This window comes from Chiloscyllium punctatum, chromosome 12, assembly GCF_047496795.1.
Source record: "Chiloscyllium punctatum isolate Juve2018m chromosome 12, sChiPun1.3, whole genome shotgun sequence".
In the NCBI taxonomy this organism is placed as follows: domain Eukaryota; kingdom Metazoa; phylum Chordata; class Chondrichthyes; order Orectolobiformes; family Hemiscylliidae; genus Chiloscyllium; species Chiloscyllium punctatum.
Window position 1 is genome coordinate 63,803,738 of NC_092750.1, and position 24,267 is coordinate 63,828,004.

A 24,267-nucleotide genomic window follows, 5' to 3' on the forward strand; every position below is an offset into this window, starting at 1 on the left:
ATTCTTCGGAACTCCAAAGGATCAGGTCTCACTTGTTTCAGGAGGTATGTAATGCTGGAGAAGGTTGTTTAAGAAACATCTACACGACCAGACATGCCCTCATGCCAGCCAACTGACCCATCTCTGAACTGTTTCCTATTCAGTTATATCCTTTCTTAAATGAGGATTCCAAAGCAGTTCTCAAAGTGTGGCCGCAACAACGTTTGATATCACTACCAAAAATATTCCGACTTTCATATTCCATTCCTCTTGCAACAGACAACAATGCTGGACTTGTCAGTACCTTTTCATAGGGAATCTGCAGAAGGTCAAGGACGACAGTATGGGCCCCCATGTTCCTCAGTAGTCTCTGCTGCTGCTTGCGGCTCTTCCTCACAGACGAGCCTTCTTGCACGCACAACTTGCTGAGTCTGATCAAAACCTACAACAGGCAAAAAGCGAGTGACCAACTTTGCAGAAACAACCGTGCAGCCCAGGCAATGATGCTGCATGCACAGCAGTGCAGAGGCCTCACCTCCTTTATGACTCTATAGTTCTTGCTGCTGGTGCTTTCAATGGTGGGCACCACATCAGAGCTGGCAATCTGACCTTTCGCAAAGTCGCCCTGGGAGGGAGGAAATAAGGTATGTTTACATTTGAGCATTTATACCAAGTGATATGTCCTTGTTAAAAGAACATCACGGTTTTTAAGAAGTCACAATACATTAATAAGAGACGGGAGGAGAGATTTTACAGAATATTTTATAGGTGAGAATATTAACTGATCTGTTCAGCTTTTTAAAAATATCCTTAAACATAGCAGCCTCTCCCATCCATCCAAGTATGTGAATTGAGGTCTGATATGGAAATTATTGGAAATCAGAAACAGAAACAGAGGCTGTTGGAAAAACTCAACAGGCCTAGCAGCATCTGTAGATAGAAAGCAGTGTTAATGTTTCAGATCCAGTGACCCTTATTCAGAACTCCAGACCTGAATCATTAGCTCGGTTTTCTCTCCACAGATGCTGCCACATCTACTGAGTTTCTCCACTGGTCTTGGATTCCCAACATCTACAGTTCTTGGGTTTTTATTTTATATAACCCATCTTGGACAGTCTATATAAAAAATCCTTAAAAATCAAAGTATAACAATCAAAAAGAACAGTATAACTGGAGTTAATGTGGGACCGAAAAGCCTTCTTTCACACAAATTTATTGTTTCCTCACAGTTAGTTGTTATATTTGCTATCCGCTTAAAGTTACAAATGCTACAGAAGGACAGACTTAGGCACTACCAGTGCAATCATTGCTTTCCCTCATGAATTCCCTATCCTTTCTGAATGCCTCCTCCACCCCCCCATTATAAGCATCTCCCACATATTTACCGCCACGTTCACATTCTCAAGTCTAATGGGCTTCACAAACAAAAGCCAGATGTAATGCATTAACTGATAATGTTGGAATTCAATCTGTGGTTTTGCCAATTGTGTGTTAATGGTGCTGCTAACAGGCATGGCTAATGGCACAGGTTTTTGTACCTTCCTGGTCAGGGAGAAAGCATTCCATTACCTCCTTCTTCTTCTTCAGTTCACTGCTGCTCGTGGAACTCTCACCCGCTTCCATCACCTCGTCATGGGCATGGCCCTTGTAGACCCACAGCTCTGACTTCTCCACCAGCAACCTCAGTTGGTCCAGGTCAGCTTTGATCTGTTTGTAGTTTTCCACATCCTGGCTGGTGACAAGTAGTTGGACCTGAAGAACATGACAGGAAGGCCAACAATGAGATCCAGAAATCTCTTCTGAAATGACCCTCTACACTGCCTTATCCATTTGCAAACTGAGCACCACAGATATTTCAACAAACATGATGTGTAACACCACCACTTGCAAATGCAAACTCAAGAATATACATGTGGGCGGAAATGTGGTGCCAGTCTTGCCACATCTGAGATACCCTGGGTTTTACGAGGCCAAGGATATGCATCAACATTAAAAGGAGAGCTACAGATTTCTGGATGAGCCAGAACTTCAATAACTGATGAGCAAGTCACACGACAGGTCAGCCTCCATACAGCGAAATAAACTGGAATTTATTAGATTAGATTAGATTAGATTACTTACAGTGTGGAAACAGGCCCTTCGGCCCAACAAGTCCACACTGCCCCGCCGAAGCGTAACCCACCCATACCCCTACATCTACATCTACCCCTTACCTAACACTACGGGCAATTTAGCATGGCCAATTCACCTGACCTGCACATCTTTGGACTGTGGGAGGAAACCGGAGCACCCGGAGGAAACCCACGCAGACACGGGGAGAACGTGCAAACTCCACACAGTCAGTCGCCTGAGGCGGGAATTGAACCCGGGTCTCCGGCGCTGCGAGGCAGCAGTGCTAACCACTGTGCCACCGTGCCGCCCACAATTTATGATTTGTAGAAGCTTGCATGGGGCAATCCTAGATGCACACTTGAGTTGTCAGCATTAGAAGTTGCAAGGTATACCAGGACATGCTCCCCACACGCAAGTGGAATTGTTACACTGTCACTGTAGTCCTACTGGGCCAGAGGGATGCTCTCTCATTGGATAGGGATGACTGGCTGTGGTTTAATGCAGGGTCACCATGTCTCGGGTGATGGGTGATGTTGAGGACAATCCTCAACCACATCCAGTGTCATATGGGAATTGAACCCACACTGTTGGCATTACTCTGCACCACAAACCAGCCATCCAACCAAGCTGACCAATTTCATTGGAACTGAATCTTCAGATGGAAGGTTAATAGGAAAAATGTGTTGTAGCCCCACCTTAGATGAAAATGGCACTCTTTTCAGTAGCTGTGGACATTGGCAGAAGCTAGCTGTGTCAGATAATGGAGAGTGGAGAAAACAAATTGATTTCAAAATTGGCAAATCACAAGTCATAAATACTTGAAATGAGATTGCAAGTTCCTTAACGACAGGGATGAAGGGGACTGTCACATCTCAATATCAGATTCATGGACTTGTCTAACTGCTCATTTTAGACAAAAGAAAGCCAATCATTGGCCAACTCAAAGTAATATTTCATTTCCTTGAAAAGGAAAAAAATTAGGATCTATAATGATGAGCAACTTGTATTTGTTTGGAAGTACAGAACTTGAGTATTTCAGAAAAGAGACATTTTGTTGAAGCTACCAACTGCACACTCATCAAGACAGGTTGCAAAAAAAATACCAAAAGGTTAAGGGAAAACAACATTTGCACTCCACAAGACAAGGGTGCTGATTGATAGAGGCACTTGCCATGGGGGAACTGACCAGTTCATAGATGATTTTCAGCAACTCGGAGAAAGCACAGCAGGTCAGGCAGCAACTCAACAGGAGAGTCAACTCGCCTGCTTGTCAGATGCCACTGGACCTGCTTTTTCCAACAACACTTTTTGACTCCAGTTTGGAGATGATTGACAGTTAATTACCAAACTTTGAATTGAATTTATTGTCACTTGTACCGAGGCAGAGTGAAATGCTTTGTCTTGTGAGTTAAATAGCATAGAAAAGTAAATAAAAGGTATACAGCAGCAAAAACAAAAACACAGGTATAGGTGAATGTGAAGACCTTGGGAGTCCATTCAGTATTCTAACAACAGTAGGGTAGAAACTGTTGCAAAACCAGCTGATGTGTATGTTCTGGCTTCTGTACCTTCTCCCCGATGGTAAAGGTTGGAGAAAAACATTGACAGGGAGAGATGGAGCTTTGCGAATACTGGCGGCCTTTCCTTGACAGCGGGCCTGGTAGTTGGATTCCATCGATGGGAGGTTGGCCTTTGTGATTGTCCAGGCAGAGTTCACCACTCTCTGCAACCGTCTCAGATCTTGAATGGTATGGTCGCCATACCAAGTAGCAATACATAAAGACAGAATGCTCTCGGTGGAACAACTATAAAAGTTGGCAAGGGTATTCACCGTCATGCTAAATTTTCTCAGCTGCCCGAGGAAGGAGGAACGTTGTTGGGCCTTTATAACCAGTGCATCCACATGAAGAGGCCAAGAAAGCTTGTTGTGGACAACCACTCCCAGGAGCTTGACACTCTCCACAGTTTCTACCTCTGTGCTGTTCATGTGTAAGTGGGCATGAGTAACATCCCGCCATAAGTCAAGAATGAGTTCCTTGGTTTTTCCAGCATTGAGAGCCATGTTGTTCTCAGTGCATCATTTTTCCAGGTCTTCCACCTCCCGTCTAAGATTCGACTGACTATGGTGGTGTCATCAGAAAACTTTTAAATGGCATCAGTCTGTATTTGGTGACATAGTCATGGGTATACAGTGAGTACAGTAGGGGGCTGAGTACACACCCCTGGAGCGGTCCCTTGTTGAGTGTTAATGAAGGTGAAATATTGTCCCCAATCTTCTTTATTATGATATATGGGTCAGGAAACTGAGGATCTAGCTGGAGAGTGGGGTTTAGTCAGAGATCATTAAGTTTAAGTAATCAGTCTCGAGGGGATAATAGTGTTGAAGACTGAAGTGTAGTCAATGAGTAGGATTCTTACGTAGCTGTTCTCGGTGTCAAGATGTTCGGGGAGGGTGTGGGAGGAGAAGAGTGAAGGGCAAGTGATATGGCATCCAACATTGATCTGTTGGTCCGATCAGCAAATTGGAGTGGTCAAGAATAGTGGTGAGGCTGGAATTGATTAATGCCAATCTAGCCTTTCAAAACACTTCATGACCACTGAGGTTAGGGCCACCGGGACTTTGTTAGTCATTGAGACATGCTGCATGAGTCTTCTTAGGCACAGGGACAATGTTGGCCCTCTTGAAACAGGCAGGGACAGTGGCCTGCTGCAGAGAGAGGATGAAGATGTCCGTGAAGACCTCTACAGTTGATCGGCGCATGCTGAGTGCACGGCCTGATACTGTCTCGCCTTCCTTGGATTCACACGAAGGAAAACTGATCTGACCTCTGATGCGGTGACTGTTGGGATAGGTTCGTCAGGACTTGTCGGAATAGGTGTTACCTCTCTGCCGAAAGTCTGCTTAAAGCGAACATAGAAGGCTTTTGATGGTTTCCTCATCTCAATGCTATAACCAATGGGTCAGAAAATGACTTACCTATTCTGATGTCTTGAAAAAGGAATATGCACATATACGTTCTGCCTGGAAAGAACAGGGCCTGTGTATTAATGTACGTAGCTTCCAGCATACACAGCTGCACCACACTGAGCCCAACTGACAATCCTAAATTGGTTTCCAGGATAGTTCTTAGCACACTCAGGATTATCCAGTATGTGGCCAACTGTAGAATCACATCTTAAGGGGGAATATCATGTTGTACACAGGCTGGTTGGGTATAGTCAGTACTGTACATTGCTTGTTGTGAACAGCTGACAGAATGTGCTGTTTGCTACAATGTGTGGGTCTTTGGAACATCTAGCCAAATGCACGGCAGCACAGTAACACTGAAATTCAAACGGACTCATTTCAGAATCTGGCAGAATATCTTTTTGGCTTGGTGATGGCAAGCAAACAGCTTGTACCTACACAGCTAACACCATGCCCATTATTAGATATGATTCTGTAACTGGACAGCATTTTCGACATATTCTAGAGTGAGAAAAAAAATATGCCAAACTAACTTAGGATAGTCAGTTTGATTCACAGTGAGGCGAAGGTAATGGCATAATCTTGTTAGATTAGTAATCCAGATAGCCAGACAATGGTTGTGTCAGATAATGGAGAGTGAAGAAAATGGATTGATTTCATAATTGGCAAATCACAAATCATAAATACTTGAAATGAGATTGAAAATTCCTCAACAACAGAATGAAGGGGGCTGCCACATCTCAATTTCTGACTCAAGGTCTTTTCTAACCACCATATGCCTTGCTCATTTTAGAAAGTTCAATCACTGGCCAACTCAAGGTTCATAGTTCATCACAGCAGCCGGAAGATTTTTTTTTGAAAGTCTGGAATTACAAGTCTAATGATGATCATGGAACCATGGTCACAAAAATCCATTTGGTTCATCAGTACACTTTAGGGAATGAAATCTGCCATCCTTACCTGGTTTGGCCTACATGTGACTCCTGACTACAGTAATGTGGCTGACTCTTATCTGCCCTCTGAAATTGCCTAGCAAGTCCTTCAACTGTATCAAACCACAAAAAAAGTGTGTCAAAGAATGAGACTGGACAGAGCACATGGCATAGAGCCTGGCATGTGAAAAGACCTAGGAGAGCGGTCTCTCAGGCTAGCCAAACAACAGCCTGACATAGTCATATGTACAGAACCATACTTTATAGACAACATCCCTTGCAACACCAACATGGTCCCTCTTCCACCAGAATCAGGGTACACCTACCGGGAGTGGCAGCACAGTGCTATACAGTCAGGAGGGAGTGACCTTCAGTTTTGACAGCTTACTGGCTGGAGTCTCAGGTCAAACATGGGCTTGGAAGCCCCCCGCTAGCAGCTAATTCCCCAGCTGATCAATTAGCACCACGCCATGCTAGGACACCATTCGATGGAAACACTCAGGGTGGCAATGGCACAGAATGTACCCTGGGTGGGTTGGGGGTGTGATACTTCAATGTCCATCACCAAGTGTAACTCAGCAGCACCATGAGTGACTGAGCTGGTCAAATCCTAAGAAGAATATTACTGCTAAACTAGGTCTGCGACCGGCACCGAGGAAACTAACAAGAAGGAGAAACACACTTGACCTCATTCGTGAGCTGAAAATGTGTTGCTGGAAAAGCACAGCAGGTCAGGCAGTATCCAAGGAGCAGGAGAATCGACATTTCGGGCATGAGCCCTTCTTCAGAAATGAGGAAAGTGTGCCCAGCAGGCTAACATAATTGGTAGGGAGGAGGGACTTGGGGGAGGGGCGTTGGAAATGCAATAGGTGGGAGGTGGTTAAGGTGAGGGTGATAGGCGGACAGGTCAGGAAGAAGATTGCAGGTTAGGAAGGAAGGTGGTGCTGAGTTCGAGGGTTGGGACTGAGACAAGGTGGGGGGAGGGGAAAATGAGGAAACTGGAGAAATCTGAGTTCGTTTCCTCATTTCCCCTCCCCCCACCTTGTCTCAGTCCCAAACCTCGAACTCAGCACCACCTTCCTAACCTGCAATCTTCTTCCTGATCTCTCCGCCCCCAGCCCCACTTCGGCCTATCACCCTCACCTTAACCTTAACCTCCTTCCACCTCTCACATTTCCAACTCCCCCAAGTCCCTCCTCCCTACCTTTTATCTTAGCCTGCTGGGCACACTTTCCTCATTTCTGAAGAAGGGCTCATGCCCGAAACGTCCATTCTCCTGCTCCTTGGATGCTGCCTGACCTGCTGCGCTTTTCCAGCAACACATTTTCAGCTCTGATCTCCAGTCCTCACTCGTACCAATTTGCTGGTTGCAGAAGCAGCATTCTGTGACAGTAAGACTGACCACTGTACAGCCCTACCAGAGATCGGAGTCCCATCTTCACACGGGGAATACGCTCCATCATGTTGAGTGATACTACCACTGTGCCAAATGAACAGACCTAGTAATTCAAGTCTGGGTAACCATGAGGCATTGTAGGCGGTCTACAGCAGCAGGATCATACTGTAACACAATCTGCAATCTCATGGCCTGGCAAATCTCTCATTCTACAGTTATCATTAAACCAGGGGATTGACTGTGGTTCAATGGAGAGTTCAGGAGGGCATGCCAGCAGCAGCGCCCAGCAGACTTTAACATGGAGGTGTCAACTAGTGAAGGACTACCGAATACCATAAACATCCTCTGGAGGTTTCAGCATCATAGCTGCCAATTCATTCACTCCTTATGATAGCAAGAAACAGCTGAAGACATTGAATATTGCCAAAGCTATTGCCCTGTCTTTAAAATGCAAAATAAATCCAAAGGGCAAAATACAGTCCCATCGTGAGTAAAGCAATGGAAGGGGCCTCAACAGTGCTGTCAAGTAGCACTTGGTTAGCAATAACAAGTTCACTATCCTTCAAGTTTGGATCTGCCAGGGCCACTCAGCTCCTGACCTCATTACAACCTTGGTTCAACCAGGATCAAGAGAGCTGAATTCCAGGGTTGAGTACAGGGGTGGGTGGAGAAAAGAGATCCTTACACTGTCATCTCGAGTCACACGTAGCACATAGGAAATTGGTTGTGGTTGGTGCAGGTCAGACTTCTCAGCTCCAGGACATGTCTGCGAGGGTCCCACAGGGTAGTATCCTAGGCCCGATCGTTTTCAGCTGCTTCATTAACAACCTTCCTTCCAACGTAAGGTCAGAAACGAGGATGTTCAAAACCAATCTGCAACTCCCTCAGGTACGATAGCAGTCAGCATTCAAATGCAGCAAGACTTGGCCAACATTGGGCTGATGAGCGGTAAGTGACATTTGCTGAGTTAGTTAGGTCTTTGATAGACAAGGGAGTAGAAGGTTATTGAGCCAGATATTGAAAGCAGAGTCAAGACCAAAACCAAATCAGTGGTGATCTTATTAATGGTGGAGCAGGTTCAGAAGGTCAAAGTGGCCTACTGCTGCTGTCCAACCCTATGTTCAAACTGCCCCTCCTCAGAAGGGAATGATCAGAGTGTCTGGAACCAAGTGCTTAACCAAGGCAGGTTTAGAAAAATACTTTTTTTTCATGGGTATCATACATTGAAGCATTCACCAATACTCATGAAATAAGTCAAACTACACAGCATATATAAACCTGCGACAAACACAGAATGCTGGTGAAACTCAGCAGGTCCTGTGGCAACTGTGGCGAGAATCAAGAGTTAATGCTGAGTTCAATATGACTGAGCTTCAGAATTCCAAAGTCTCCAGAACTAAAAGAAAAGTTGCACCAAACTCAAAACCTTAACTAGTTTCCCTCTCTCCACAGATGCCGTTTCTCTACCATTCCCTGTGTTAGCTTCAGATTTCCAACACCCACAGTATTTTGCTTTCATATGTACCCATATCTGCCAAAGCAACCTAGTCCCACTGATCGCTACAATTGCTCCTTGGCAGATATGATTTCAAGATGTACAACAATGCAGCACTTCCCTCAATTGGCCAACTTTTGCTAAGTCCTCAGATCACAGGTGTGACCTGCAGAATGAAAAGTGCTTACATCAACAATCAGGAGTGAGGGAATGCCCTTCGATACCTGTTTGAATGCTTGAAGAACTTCTTGCCTCTGACTGAAGTGTCTAAATAGGAGATGGAGGGCTCCAGACACAAGGGGTGGATAGTCATGCATCGTGAGGTGAAGCAAGACCCGTAGAAATGTTCTGCCTCCATGATCATCCAGGTCTAATGGAGTGTTTTCATCACTGCATTTCAGGAAAAAAAAAAGATGTAACACAAGTGGTGGCAAGTGTCAACAAAATCAAAGAACTTGCATTTCCAGAGCAATTTTCATAACATCTGCACCCCTCAGTGCAATACAAGCTGCACTTTTTAAGTGCAATGTACATTGCAATGCGGTAATACAACAGTCAATTTTTGCATAATAAGATTTCATAAACTGTTGCATAAAGATATCACAGCAATCTGTTTTTGTGACATTACTCAAGGATTAAATAATGGCCAAGTAAAAACCACAAGGCATCAATGTTGACTTCACCAGTTTCCTCACCTCCTCTCCCCCCCATGTCATCCCAGATCTAACCCTCCAATTTGGTACCACCCCCTTGACTGACCTGTCAGTCTTCCTTCCCATCTATCTGCTCCACCCTCCCCTCCCATCTCTTGCCAGCATCCCCCACCTGCATCTACCTATTGCCTTCCTAGCAGCCTCTCCCCTCCCCCCAACCCCAACCTCCTATTTATCTCAGCTATTCCCCCCTTCCCTCCTCGATATAATATGCTGGGCCTGGAGGGTCAGTCAGGGCCTTGGTTTAAAGGGCCAGCTTAAAATCCAGTACCTCCAACACTTTAGCAGTCCTTCAGCCAACCTACAGATCATGCTCAAGCCTCTGGAGTTGAAGAAAATGGTCAGGAAGATGGACCTGCTTCATCACATCAGAGAGTGTACACATACCAGTCTTCCACAGAGTGTTCGCAGTCAATACAATAGTGGAGGCTTCAGGAGACAGTAATACCCACTGTTCCTGTACATCCAGTAACTAGACCAAGAGTGAGTGAGTCTTGGTATCAAGACATTTTCCTGCTCTCTCCATGTCTTTATTATCTTGGATAAATTACATAAAACATAATTTGGGATACTCCGAGGCCTCAGATGATGAACTGCATGACACAAATATGCCCAGACCATGAACACCTGCTTTGCAGCTGTGCTCCGAACATCCTGCAGCATTCCCAAATCCCTACGCAGAGATGACACAACCTCAACGCAGCATTCTGCCCACTTTGTGATTGTGCTCCCATGGCCCAGCCCTGGTTGGATACTCATTGTTTACCCATTACTGGAAATGGATAAGGGACAATAACAGTATAACACAGCATGCCTCATTCATACTAATGTCTGAGGCACTTTAAACAGACAATGGGTTGTTCATACTTGCCTTCCACCAAAGATCCCTTCAGCCTGTTCCTCAATGTGCTCAAAATCTAATGTCCCTGTAAAATAAAATAAATCCAAGAAATTGAGGGGTTACGGAAGCAGCTGATTGCAGTGAATGCAATACATTATCAATCAATCCATTCACTGAGACTAACTTTGATATTCCAGTTAATTATTTATTAAACATCTCCATAAATTCTTCAAAAATTGAAGATTTCGTACATTTCCAGTTGCTCCAGCGCTTCAGACAATGGCTGGGACCAGTCATTTCAGAACACTGATTAATATAGAATCCCTAGTGTAGAGAAACAGGCCATTCAGCCCAACACATCCACACTGACTCTCTGAAGAGCATCCCACCCAGACTCCCACCCCTCCCCTATCCCTATGATCCTGCATTTCCCATGGCCAACCTGCACATCTTTGGACTGTGGGAGGGAACCAGAGCAAATCCACACAGACACAGGAAGAATGTACAAACCTCATACAGGCAGTGGCTCAAAAAGGTCACTGGTACTGTGAGGCAGCAATGCTAACCACAGCCATCATGCTGCCGCACATGAAATGACATTCCTCCAGACATAAAATCAAAGTATTTTCTTTCATTCCAACCACTTGACACAAACCTGGAACGTTACTTGCACCCTCCTGAGAAGCTGATCCGATACTTGGTGGGGAGTCAGTTGATTGATGATGTGCATTGCTTTCATCAAACTCTCGTTTAAATATGGACAGAAGGCAGGAGATTCTGTAATCCAAACGAACATTCAGGATGAACTGGAACAGAAAAGGGATAAAATAAAATGATTTTCAGCAGCATGCAGCCAATTATAGAAAAGGTATAATCGGAGATGTAGCAGTAAGGCCTGGACATCAGCCGACTTTAACAGAAAATTAAATTTTACAGAAAAAAAATCCTGCATTTAAATGGCAGCATTCACAATTTTCCAGGGTACTTTTCAGCCAATTAACTAATTTCCAATTTAGAACACAGCAATTAATTTGCATACAGCAAGAGTTTGTCAACACCAATGCGATCATTACTAATTACTTTGGCGACGTCAGTTAGGGATAATCAAGATGCCAGGGAAATCATCCACGGCCTTTCAAAATAGGGCAATGGGATCCTAGACATTGGCCTGAACAGGAACATGAAGCTTTAGTTCATGGCGGCACAACGGTTAGCACTGCTGCCTCTCAACACCAGGGGACCCGGGTTCAATTCCAGCCTCGGGCAACTGTGTGTGGAGTTTGAACATTCTCCCTGTATCTGTGTGGGTTTCCTCCCACAATCTCAAGATGCGCAGGTTAGATGAGTTGGCCATGCTAAATTGCCCATAGTATTCAGGGATGTGCAGTTTAGGTGCACTAATTGGGTAGGGCAATTAAATGTAGAGCAATAGGGTAGGGAATGGGTCACTCATTGTTGATGCGCATTGGGCCAAATGGCCTGTTTCCACACTGTAGGGATTCAATGATTCAGCAAGGTACAGAACTTGCAACAGTGTAGCATGATTCCTGTACTGCACTGATATATCAGCCAAGATTAATTGGCTCAATGCTCTGAAAAAGACCATAAGAAATAGGAACAGGTGAAGACTGGTTGACCCCTTGAGCTGCTCCACCAATACAGCTTGAACCCACAACATTTCGACGCAGAGGTAAGAATGCTGCCAGTTATGGATGATAGAGGTTACAAAAAACAAATCATATTAAGGGACAATCATGAGGTAAGAGGCTTCTACTTGTTCAGTTTGAACTCCTTTACAACGAAACAGTGACAACACTACCGACTGACTCTCCGAAGCAGAAAACATCAAGAATCCATATCAGCTGACTCTGTGGCAATGCCACGACTTCTTCAAACATGAGGAATCTCTGAGTAGTAAAAACCTATTCTCATTCATGTACTCCAACATGAATAATGATTCGTTTGGGAATGGCTTGACAATTGACAGCAAACATATTGCATGTGGGTTCACTTCAATATAATGGCAGCCTAATATTGCAATATCTGATGGCTAAAGCCATCCAGTTAAGCAGCCCTCAAGTTGCAAATGGCAAGGCACACTGTCTCAAATGTTCGTGCTGACTACAAAGGCACCAGCTGTCCAACAGATGCATTTTTAAAACAGCATTCCCTTGAAACACAAACCAGGCTGGGATAAACAGATTGGTTGGGTGTGTCTGGGTTATTGACAGCTTGCATTAAGTGTTTTCTGCTCTAAACAGCAGCAAATAAATTTGACCAGATCCTTTGGAATATTAAATTCAACTACCTTCTACAAAACAAACAAGCCATGCCAGCTTGGTAAAGGCCAGAGACTACACTGGTACTTGAGGGAGAAAAGAAACTAGCAATTTTTCAAACAAACAGTGGTTCAGATTTGCAACAGGAATATGGTCAGGATCCAGTTGGAGTGAGACATCTTGTGGCAGCCCAATTTAGGCTGCTCTTTTCCTTGGCCTTCCACCCAAAATCGTTTGCACTATAACTTGCTGTGCAAGGATCAACTGTGTGGGCAGTGGAACAGGACAGTCGAGTCTTCCATTCCACCAACAATCTGCTTGCTTAATAATGAGATTAAAAGGACTTGGAAATAACCAGAGAAAAGACAAAGGAAGTTGATTAAAATCAGCTACAGAATGAGAGCTCCTGACTGGATTTACAGACTGTTCCAGAGGAAAACCATTCAAATTAAGAACTGAATTTTTAAAAACTACCAAACGATAATGCAACAATAAGACTGAATAATTCAAATTGTTCCCCATCTAGACTAGAGAGTAATTGCATAAACAATCATATTGTTAAAGAGATACTTAACCACTAATCAGAAGACTTAACTTTTTGTTGAGAGTTGAATAGGCAATTCACGTGCAAATCCAGTAAGTTTTTAAAATTACTAGGAAATCTGAGGGGGCAACATCATTTACATGAACAATAGATGGACACAAGTTAACCAGTGACTCCTGGAGATTCTCAAATCGTGAGCCATTTCTGAACATGCTGTATGATTTGCCCATTAATAGCAACATGAATTGTTGAAACACCATTTTTTCCAGCAAGATCAGTCTCAATATCACTCAGCAGATCATATTTTAAAAAGTCTGCAGATTGCAATGCTATAAATTTCCACCGCAGACTGCTCAAACCCCATACCCACGAAGAATTATTTTGACCCAGTAATGACACTGCAACAGAGCAGAGCAATTTACAGCTGCTTCAACAGCATCCAAAGAAAAACCTACTCTCATCACCTTAAGGGTTAGCATTCAGTCTTAAGAATTGGAAAGTTTCAAACATACAGCAAATTCCTTTAATATTATTATAAAAATAGACATGTTTCACTAAACTTTGGCTGACGACACAAGGTTAGAAGTCACTACACAATTAAATTCTACAAGTCGGATAATGGCTTCTGGAAATAGCAAACAGAGTTAACTGCTCACAGGGAGCAAAGAAAATCAGAGGACCAATCGACCTGTACTGCTCGTAGATCCCCAGGAGATCATTCCAGGGATACAGTATTGTACTGGAGGTGGATCTAGATCACAGGTCACATGGGATCAAAGGGTTTTTTTGCCTGGTGGTCATTTTGGGGCAAGAAAGCAAGAACTTGCAGCAGCAAACAATCAACTAGAAGGTAATGAGCCAGAGTTAGATACCCTTGCACAAGGCCAAATCCATTCCTAGTGCATGAAGCTGCAAACTGTATCATAAACAGCACTGACACTTTCCAAGCACCTTACCTGCAAGATCTCAATTGTTTTTAGCTTTGTGTCCATGACTAAAATATCCTCCTTCTCGGGCTCAGTCTGTTGCTTGGTTGATCCATCCTGTGGTGTAATGGGAGTCAAAGGCAGAAAACCACCTCCCCTCAAAACCACTTGGGTCATCAACTCGCCAACTCCATGAATTGACCTCATCACATTACTGCCTGCAGCACACAGGTTTAATCAATCAGTGTGGATTTAGAAAAGGGCGAATGTTTCAAAAACAACACAAAAGCTTACCCTCCGATAATGCCAAAGTCTTACCTCTGTTGTCATCCCCTTTCACCAGTTTGCTGATTGGGAAAACTGTTGCCATGTGAACACAGTCCAAAATGGCCAGTAATATTTTAGTCAACCTCAGGAGATCACTAAAACTGTAGAAGCCAAAGTAGATCAGATTTCGAGCCAAATTCACAACCTAGGGGGTGGGAAAAGTCAAACATCCAAGTGAAAGTGACACTCAGGAGGAATCAGATGAGCAAAAATAAGAAATCAAACCTTAAGTTAAGATCTGAAAGCGATTCAAACATCTTCACTGTCAAGAGTTTTTACAACTGTTTGAGCATACAGAAGGCAAGAGTGGACAATATACTGTTGGCATTGGTTTCTGGAGTACAAGATGTGTGGAACACCAGTGATCAGAATGCATCCTTGAGGTAATACCTTCAGAATTGTTGTGATGAGCAACATTTGAATAGTTAAGTCACTGGCGAAACTGATAATTAGTGGCAGATATCTTGAAACAAGCCATATTTATACAGTGTTCTTGAGAGAAAGGTTGCTCTGAATATTGTTTCTGCAGCGAGCGCGCGAAAGAAAGGAGAGAGAAAAGAGGAAGAGGAAGAAAGGAAGGGTGATGGACAAGGACAAAAAAGATAGCACAAGAAGAATGGTGTGAAACTAAAAGCAGTATTGGAGTAGATCAATGATCCATAAAATGGCATGATAAGGCAAGATTTTCCTTAATAATGGGACATAATTTGCACTGATAAGATCAGTATTTACTGCCCATCTCTAACCACCTTCAAGTTTCAGAACACAACGAGAAATCAGAACAGCGTGTTGCCTTCCTGGTCCCTGGATCAACGATGTCTCAGAGAGGGTGAAGAATGTTCTCAAAGGAGAAAGGGACCACATGGATACCAATGACATAGAAGGGAAAAGGATGAGATTCTAAAGAGAGAATATACAAAGTTAGGCAGGAATTTTTTAAAAAAAGGGAGGTCCTTGGAGGGTAGTAATATCTGGATTTCTCCCAGTGGTACAAACTAGCACGATAGAGCAGATGAATGCGTGGCTGAAGAGCTGGTGTATGGGAGAAGGAATCACATTTGTGGATCATTGGAATCTCTTCTGAGGTAGAAATGACCTGTACAAGGAGGATTGGTTGCACCTGAATTGGAAGGGGACTAATAAACAGGCAAGGAGATTTGCTGGAGCTGCTCAGGAGGATTTAAACTCGTAAAGAGGCAGGCAGGACCTAGGGAAATAATGAGGAAAGAAAGACCAATCTGAGACTAGTACAGTTGAGAAAAGAAGAGTGTCAAACAATCAGTGCAGGCAGGGACAAAGAACAAGGCAGGACTGAAATTGCATTTATTTCAATGCAAGAGGTCTAACAGGGAAGGCAGATGAACTCAGAGCACGCTAGGAACAATGGACTGGTGTATCATAGCAATTACAGAAACGTGGCTCAGGGATGGGTAGGACTGGCAGCTTAAAATGTTCCAGGATGCAACCGCTAAAAAAGGATGGAAAAGGGAGGCAAGAGAGGAGGAGAAGTGGAGTTTTTGATAAGGGATAGCATTACAGCTGTACTGAGGGAGCATTTTCCCAGATATATATCTGGGGAAGTTATTTGGGTGGAACTGAGAAATAAGAAAGGATGATCACATTAATGGGATCGTATCATAGAGCCCTAATAGCCAGTGGAAAATTGAGAAACAAACTTGTAAAGGAGCTCTCAGTTAACTGTAAGATTAATAGGGTGGTTTTGGTAGGGGATTTTAACTTTCTAAACATAACACTGTGGCAGTCCCAGTCTAAGGGTTTAGATAGAGAGGAATTTCTTAAGTGTGTACAAGACAATTTTCTGATTCAGTATGTGGATGTAACTACTAGAGAAGGTGCAAAACTTGACCTACGCTTGGGAAATAAGACAGGGCAGGTGACTGAGGTGTCAGTGGGGGAGAATTTTGGGGCCAATGACCATAATTCTATTTGTTTCAAAATCATGATGGAAAAGGCTCGACCAGAACTAGCTGGAAGTTGTAAATTGGAAGGTGGCTAATTTTGATGATATTAGGCAAGAACTTTCAAAAGCTGATAGAGGACAAATGTTCGCAGGTAAAAGGGACGGATGGAAAATGGGAAGCCTTCAGAAATGAGAGAAGAGTCCAGAGAGAGTATATTCCTGTCAGTGAAAGGAAAGGCTGGTAGGAGTAGGGAATATTGGATGACTAGAGAAATTGAGGGTTTGGTTAAGAAAAAAGAGGAAGCATGTGTCAGGTATAGACAGGGTAGATCGAGTGAATCCTTAGAAGAGTGTAAGGCAGTAGGAGTATATTTAAGAGGGAAATCAGGGAGGGCAAAATGGAGACGTGACATAGCTTTGGTAAACAGAGTTAAGGAGAACCCAAAAGGTTTTGCAAATACATGAAGGACAAAAGGGCAACTAGGGAGCGAATAGGGCCCATCAAAGATCAGCAAGGCGGCCTTTATGTGGAGCCACAGGAGATGGGGAGATACTAAATGAATATTTTGCATCAGTGTTTACTGTGGAGGAGGTCGTGGAACTTATGGAATGCGGGGAAGTGGATGGTGGCATCTTGGAAAATGTCAATATTATAGAGGAAGAAGTGCTGGATGTCTTGAAACACATAAAAGTGGATAAATCCCCAAGACCTGATCAGGTGTACCCTAGAACTCTGTAGGAAACTAGAGAAGTGAATGCTGGGCCCCTTGCTGAGACATTTGTATCATTGATAGTCAAAGGAGAGGTGCCAAAAGACTGGAGGTCGGCTAACGTGGTACCATTATTTAAGAAACATGGTAAGGACAAGTCAGGGAACTATAGACCAGTGAGGCTGACGTCAGTGGTGGGCAAGTTGTTGGAAGGAATCCTGAGGGACAGGATGTACATGTATTTGGAAAGGCAAGGACTGATTAGGGATAGTCAACATGGCTTTGTTCTCGGGAAATCATGTCTCACAAACTTGAGATTTTTTTGAAGTAGCAAAGAGGATTGAGGGCAGATTGGTGGACGTGATCTATATGGAGGCAAAAGTGAGTCCAGCAGATGCTGGAGGTCAGAGTCAAGAGTGTGGTGCTAGAAAAGCACAGCAGGTCAGGCACATGCAAGGAGCAGGAATATCAACGTTTCAGGCAAAAAGGCGTTTGACAAGATTTCCCCGGGAGACTGGTAAGCAAGGTTGGATCTCATGGAATACAGGGAGAACTAGTCATTTGGATACAGAACTGGCTTGAAGGTAGATGACAGAGGGTGGTGGAGGATTGTTTTTCAGACTAGAGGCCTGTGAACAGTGCAGTGCCACAATGCTTGGTGCTGAGTCCACTAATTTTGATCATTTACGTACATGATGAAATATAGCAGGTATAATTAGTAAGTTTGCAGAGGACACCAAAACTTGAAAGGGTTCAAAAAAGATTTACAAGGATGTTGCCAGGGTTGGAGGATTTGAGCTATAGGGAGAGGCTGAACACTCTGAGGCGGTTTTCCCTGGAGTATCGAAGGCGGAGGGGTGACCTCAGAGGTTTATAAAATCATGAGGGGCAATGATAGAATAAATAGACAGTCTTTTCCCTGGGGTGGGGGAGTCCTGAACTAGAGGACATAGGTTTAGGGTGAAGGGAAAAATATAAAAAGAGACCTAAGGGGCAACTTTTGACACAGAGGATAGTGTGTGCACAAATGAGCTGCCAGAGGAAGTGGTGGAAGCTAGTTAAGTTACAACATTTAAAAGGCATCTGGATGGGTCTATGAATAGGAAGGGTTTAGAGGGGTATGGATTAGTGGTGCTGGAAGAGCACAGCAGTTCAGGCAGCATCCAAATAGCTTCGTTTTTACCTCTTAGAGGGGTATGGGCCCCAGTGCTGGCAAATGGGACTAGATGGAGTTGGGATATCTGGTCAGCATGGGAGAGTTGGACCGAAGGGTCTGTTTCCATGCTGTACATCTCTATGACTCTAAATATGACAATCCATTCATCCCATCATTAATGGAATGGTGAAATTCCAGATTCTATTACATTTTATGGAATTCAATTCCCCTCTGAACGGCATAACAAATACTAGACTGAAATGGGATGAAGGACCAAATACCCCTCGGTGATTATGGCATGGAATACAGGCTCAGCAGTGTTAGGGAGAAGAGGTGGTTGCGGTCACAGATAAAGACTGAGGGTCCAGATCAAGAAACAACTGAACACAGAACCACAAGGCCCAGCCAGATATTTTCTGGCCGATGGAGACACGGAGATGCATATACGTACTAGCTGGTGCCAAAAACAATAATTTGCAAATCTCCTGCACTGAACTGGAGGAAATGTTGATGGCAGTTAGCCAGCCAGAGTGAAGAGAAATAAAAGGAACATCATAGTTTACACAAGTTATGACTTGACATTCGATTCACATACTTTGTTAATTCCTTGACAAGATTATTGCGGTCAGCAACAAGTATGGCAAAACACAAAAACAACTTGTCTTTTTAGGAAAAATGCAATGTGCCCAATTTCACTCCTTTGCTGGAGTCAATGCCTCAGGAGTTGCTTCCCTGTCTGGCTTCAGTCATGTCTTTGCAGCACTCATTGATGCCAATCAAATCTTTAGACTACATGTGAACTTACCTCAAATGTCAGCTTGTTCTTCTCCTTATCAGAGAAGGGAAACCTTTGGCAGACAACATCTCTCAAATATTCCTCCACAAATGCCATTGTCTGAGCAAAACGTTCTTTTATTTCATCTCTGGATGTCCCACTGGAATCATAACTAAATCAAACAAAACAGGACATGTCTGAATACAAAGAACTCCATGAGTAAAACACATGTTGCTATTCATACGGACCAGTCTTCCCCCCCACTCCCGCCCCCATGAGAAATGCATTTCTTGGTCAGGGGTGGCGGAGGGTGGGGAAGCTGGCTGGGGAGACTGTGTTGAATATTCAAGGTAAGAGTTTGTTGTTCAAGAAAGGACTGTTTGCAATTTACATGGCTGAGATGCTTTACTTCCATGATGGTCTTGATCTGCTAACTATAATGGAGCAAGTCATGCTATTGTTTAAATGGTAATCGGCTGGTGTTTAACCAATTGCCAAGAATTCACTGTCAACAGTGCAAGAATTGAGATTAGGTTCAAAAGTGAAAAAAGGTACAACAGCCTCAATAGTAAAACTATAACAAAAAGAAAACCCTTTTTCAGTAAAAGTACTGTACCTCATGACTGACCAGTAGGTGTTAAGGGTCGCTCTCAATACTTGCATCATTCATTCTCAATGAAAGTACTGATCACCACCTCAACACTGCATATTAAACACCTAAACCAGAGAACAATGAAGCTAAGTGCTTCTGTTAGAAACCACAGCACTGACACTGTTTCAATGGGAGTATGTTATTTGCGACTTGTCAATTGTTTTGTCCCTTTCCCAGTATTGTCAGACAACATGATGTCTCTGCAATGACATGTGTCCTCCTGGTCATTGTTCACATGTGGGCTCACTCTGAGCACTCTTTAGGCAAAGGGCATTAAAGGCATGTCTGACACTTTCTCATCTCATATGCTTATAGTTGTCCATTCACGCAGGGGTCACAGGGTGGCCCAGGTTCCTCAACCAGAGATGCAATGGTCAACAATATTACACTCAGGAACTCATGCTGGAAACCTGCCTGGTGTGAAAAGATCAGCCCCTCACTTGCATAAACATACTCGACCAACGGAAGAAGCACGTTAGTCCCCTCAATTGGGGTGTCATGTGCAGTTGCGGATGCCACATTACAAGAATGACGTGGAATGCTTTGGAGACAGCACTGAAGCAGTTTATAAGAATGGCTCCAGGAATGAGGAGCCTTAGTTACACTTTGAAGATGATGGCACTGTCCTCCTTGCAGAGAAGATAGCCAAGAGGAGACATGTATAGAATATTTCAAATCTATGGGTGGGCTCAAGTAGATAGGGAAGAACTGCTCATTTCTGCTCTTAAACAGGAATAAGACAACATAGATTTAATGATTTGGAGATGCTGGTGTTGGACTGGGATGTACAAAGTTAAAAATCACACAAACCAGCTTATAGTCCAACAGGTTTAATTGGAAGCACACTAGCTTTTGGAGCGTCACTCCTTCATCAGGTGATAGTGGAGGCTCAATCCTAAGGCACAGAATTTATAGCAAGAATTTACAGTGTGACGTAACTGAAATTATACATTGAAAAATACCTTGATTGTCTGTTGAGTCTTTCATTTGTTTGAATACCATGATAGTTTCACTTCTTTGATGTGTAAATCACAAAACTTTTAAAAACGTTACATTCTCAGGTTAGCTGTAACAATGGGCATTAGTTGGACAATATGTTGAAGATGTTAGTCCCGTGTTCTCTGTCTATACCATGATGTTTAGGTTGATATGAATCTAAACAGTGAGATAACAGTGGTCCAGGACATTCGACCTCAGACCTTTGGGTGACCATCCTCCAGGGCGGACCTCGGGACAGGCAGCAGCAAAAAGTGGCCGAGCAGAGGCTGATAGCTAAGTTTGGTACCCATAGGGTGGGCCTTAACTGGGACCTTAGGTTCATGTCACATTACAGGTGACCACCATTGCACTATGCACATTCACAGACACTCTTACACACACACACACACACAGACCACTCTACACTCATGCGCGGGCACACACACACTCTCTGACACTCGCAACCCCCACCCAAGACATGCGCACACACTCCCACACTCTCAGACAGACAGACTTTGTGGGGTGAATTTATACTTGCAGAATTACATTGTACTTTGCTCAAAAACTGCATGAATTCATGTAAAACTCTGTTATCTCACTTTTTAAGATTAGAATCAATCTAAACATCATGACATCGACAGAGAACACATGGGGCTAACACCTTCAACATATGGTAAAAACAATGACTGCAGATGCTGAAAACCAATACTGGATTAGTGGTGCTGGAAGAGCACAGCAGTTCAGGCAGCATCTTTTCGCTGCTCGTTGGATGCTGCCTGAACTGCTGTGCTCTTCCAGCACCACTAATCCAGTATTTGGTTTTCAGCATCTGCAGTCATTGTTTTTACCTTGTTGATTTTAACCCCACTGCGAATCCTCTTGCAAGGATGCCTGCCTTGAAGAAGTTTTCCTCCTCTCTCTACAAGAATCTCAGGGAGTCCCTCTCCCACTGCAACTCCCAGGTCATTTCCTCTGCTCTGAAGCTCTCTTCCTTATTTCCCCTTCCCCCACCTCATCCTAGTTTCAAACTTCCAGCTCACTTACTGTCTCCTTGACTTGTCCGACCTGCCTATCTTCTTTTCCACCTATCCACTCCACCCTCTCCTCCTTGACCTATCACCTTCATCTCCTCCCCCACTCACCCATTGTACTCTATGCTACTCTCTCCCCACCCCCACCCTCCTCTAGCTTATCTCTCCACGCTTCAGGCTCACTGCCTTTATTCCTGATGAAGGGCTTTTGCCCGAAACGTCGATTTCGCTGCTCGTTGGATGCTGCCTGAACTGCTGTGCTCTTCCAGCACCACTAATCCATCTTCAACTTTTGTCTAGCTATCACCCATTGTTACAGCTGACCTGAGAATGCAACTTTAAAAAAAGGTTTTGTGATTTACACATGAAAAAAGTGAAACTATCATGACATTCAAACAGATGAAAGACTCAACAGACAATCAAGGATTATTTCAACGTATAATTTCAGTTACATCACACAAAATCTTTGCTATAAATTCTGTTCCTTAGGATGGAGCCCTCCACTGTCACCTGATGAAGGAGCGACACTCCGAAAGCTAGTGTGCTTCCAATTAAACCTGTTGGACTATAACCTGGTGTTGTGTGACTTTTAACATAGATTTAAAGTTCTCTCTGAAAGAAGCAAGGATGAAGTGAGGAAAAAAAACCCACTCAGTAATGTGGGTATGGAATACAATGCCTGGAAATGTGGTGAAAGCAGGTTCAATACAGGCATTTAAGAGGGCACTGGATGACTATTTGGATAAAAATAACATGCAAGGGTAGGAGGAGGAGAAAAGCAGGAAACTGGCACTCAATGATGCTGGTATAAGCACATAGGGCTAATTGACCTCCTCCTGAGCTGTGATTTGAGAATGCTTTAACACGAGTATTCTACCAATAGGAGAAAGTGAGGACTGCAGATGCTGGAGATCAGAGCTGAAAAATGCGTTGCTGGAAAAGCGCAGCAGGTCAGGCAGCATCCAAGGAGCAGGAGAATCAATGTTCCGGGCATGAGCCCTTCCTGAAGAAGGGCTCATGCCCAAAACGTCGATTCTCCTGCTCCTTGGATGCTGCCTGAACTGCTGTGCTTTTCCAGCAACGCATTTTCAACGCTATTCTACCAATAGCCAAGTTTGTGGCCCAATGTAAAGACAATAATCAGCTCCAAGTACTCACTCATCGATGGCTATCTGGGATGGTATTTCAGACCACAGGCGGGCATACTTCACTGGAGTCACCTGTTCCTGGGGATCTCTATCTACATGCATGTGTAACATCAGGCGACAGAAAGAGGCTCGGAGGTCATAGGGCAAGTTCTCATCGGACATGCAACGAAGGATCAGATCCACGTCCAGCTGTCCAGAAACTGCATTGATGGCCAAATACTGACGATCCAAGCACATCCGAGCAAACAAGTTCAGTTGGTATCTGGGGAAGGAAACATGGACAGAAAATAAAAAAAGGACCCATTTACTGAAGATACCAACAAAATCTCAGCCTGTCCAATAAAAGTTAGAAATTCTCAGCTCAAGCATCTTCAGTGAGATATGGAGACAAATCATTTAAGGTACTAAAAGGTAATGTTAAAATCTATGACAACCCCTAAAGGCTACTGCCTTTAAATTTCAGGCTGTACCTCAAAACTAGTGTAAATGAATTGTCCATCACGACCTTAGGACATCCTATAATATTTTACAGATAGGGTTTGTTCACTGCTAAAGCCAAGAATAAACGGCAAAAATTGCAATGTTTCCACCAGGAAACATTTGCACATGATACATGGTTAAATGGGAGCACCTCTAGTGCTGAGCACGGGATACACAATTCAAAATTTATCAGAGCCAATTCAGCTGCAGATTTAGAATCTATCGACATCTTTTTCTCTTTCAAGCAGGGAAATTTTCTTCTCTTTTGAAGAGTGGAGGCTCTTTGCCAAGAAAGCATTCTGACATAAAAACTTGTATATTGTCACATTCAACATGTGACTAGGAGTTATGAAGGTAACTTGAGGAACTTTCTATTATGGTTCTGTCAAAGTCCACAGGGAAGGAGGCATCATCCACTTAGCCATGAAGCATTGTTGACTTTACGATAGGAAGTGAGCAACACAACTTTAACCTCGGCAAAACAAGTCATATTTCTCTCACAAATGCAGTCACATTTAGCTGCTTGCGCTCTCTTGGTTGAAGCTGAAGTGTCACTATTGTTGTTCCTGGCCCTCTTGTCATTTGGGGGTTACCCTCTCACTCGGTGACTGCTCAGCTGCAGTGGGACGAAAGGTCATAGATATAGAGCAACAGGAGGTTGGTTCAAAACTAAGATGAGGAGAAACTTTCTCAGAGTTGCGAATCTGTGAAATTCACTGCCTCAAAGTGCAGTGGAGGAAGAATTAACCAACAGATTCAAGAAACAGATACATTTCTGAAGAAAAGCAGGATAAAGGGCTATTGGGAGTAGGCATGACAGTGGAGTTGAGATCAGCATAAGGACAGCCATGATCATTTTAAATGGAGTCGGCGCAAAAGGCTGAACTGCCTACGCCCACTCCAA

The 24,267-nt window shown here is 43.7% G+C and overlaps 1 protein-coding gene across 6 annotated transcripts in view; it reads right to left on the reverse strand.

Moving 5' to 3' along the window:
* The window catches only part of itpr1b (inositol 1,4,5-trisphosphate receptor, type 1b), a 521,994-nt gene that overhangs the window by 290,449 nt on the left and 207,278 nt on the right, over window positions 1-24,267 (reverse strand). For all 6 annotated transcript variants that reach the window (XM_072582660.1, XM_072582659.1, XM_072582663.1 and 3 more), the window contains exons 20-29: window positions 22,894-23,145; window positions 19,105-19,246; window positions 14,504-14,657; window positions 14,216-14,403; window positions 11,092-11,242; window positions 10,467-10,521; window positions 9,107-9,272; window positions 1,549-1,731; window positions 515-604; window positions 284-421 (exon numbers count right to left, since the gene is read on the reverse strand). In XM_072582660.1, the coding sequence (XP_072438761.1) occupies window positions 284-421; window positions 515-604; window positions 1,549-1,731; window positions 9,107-9,272; window positions 10,467-10,521; window positions 11,092-11,242; window positions 14,216-14,403; window positions 14,504-14,657; window positions 19,105-19,246; window positions 22,894-23,145 (1,519 nt within the window). The remainder of the gene's footprint in view (window positions 1-283; window positions 422-514; window positions 605-1,548; window positions 1,732-9,106; window positions 9,273-10,466; window positions 10,522-11,091; window positions 11,243-14,215; window positions 14,404-14,503; window positions 14,658-19,104; window positions 19,247-22,893; window positions 23,146-24,267) is intronic.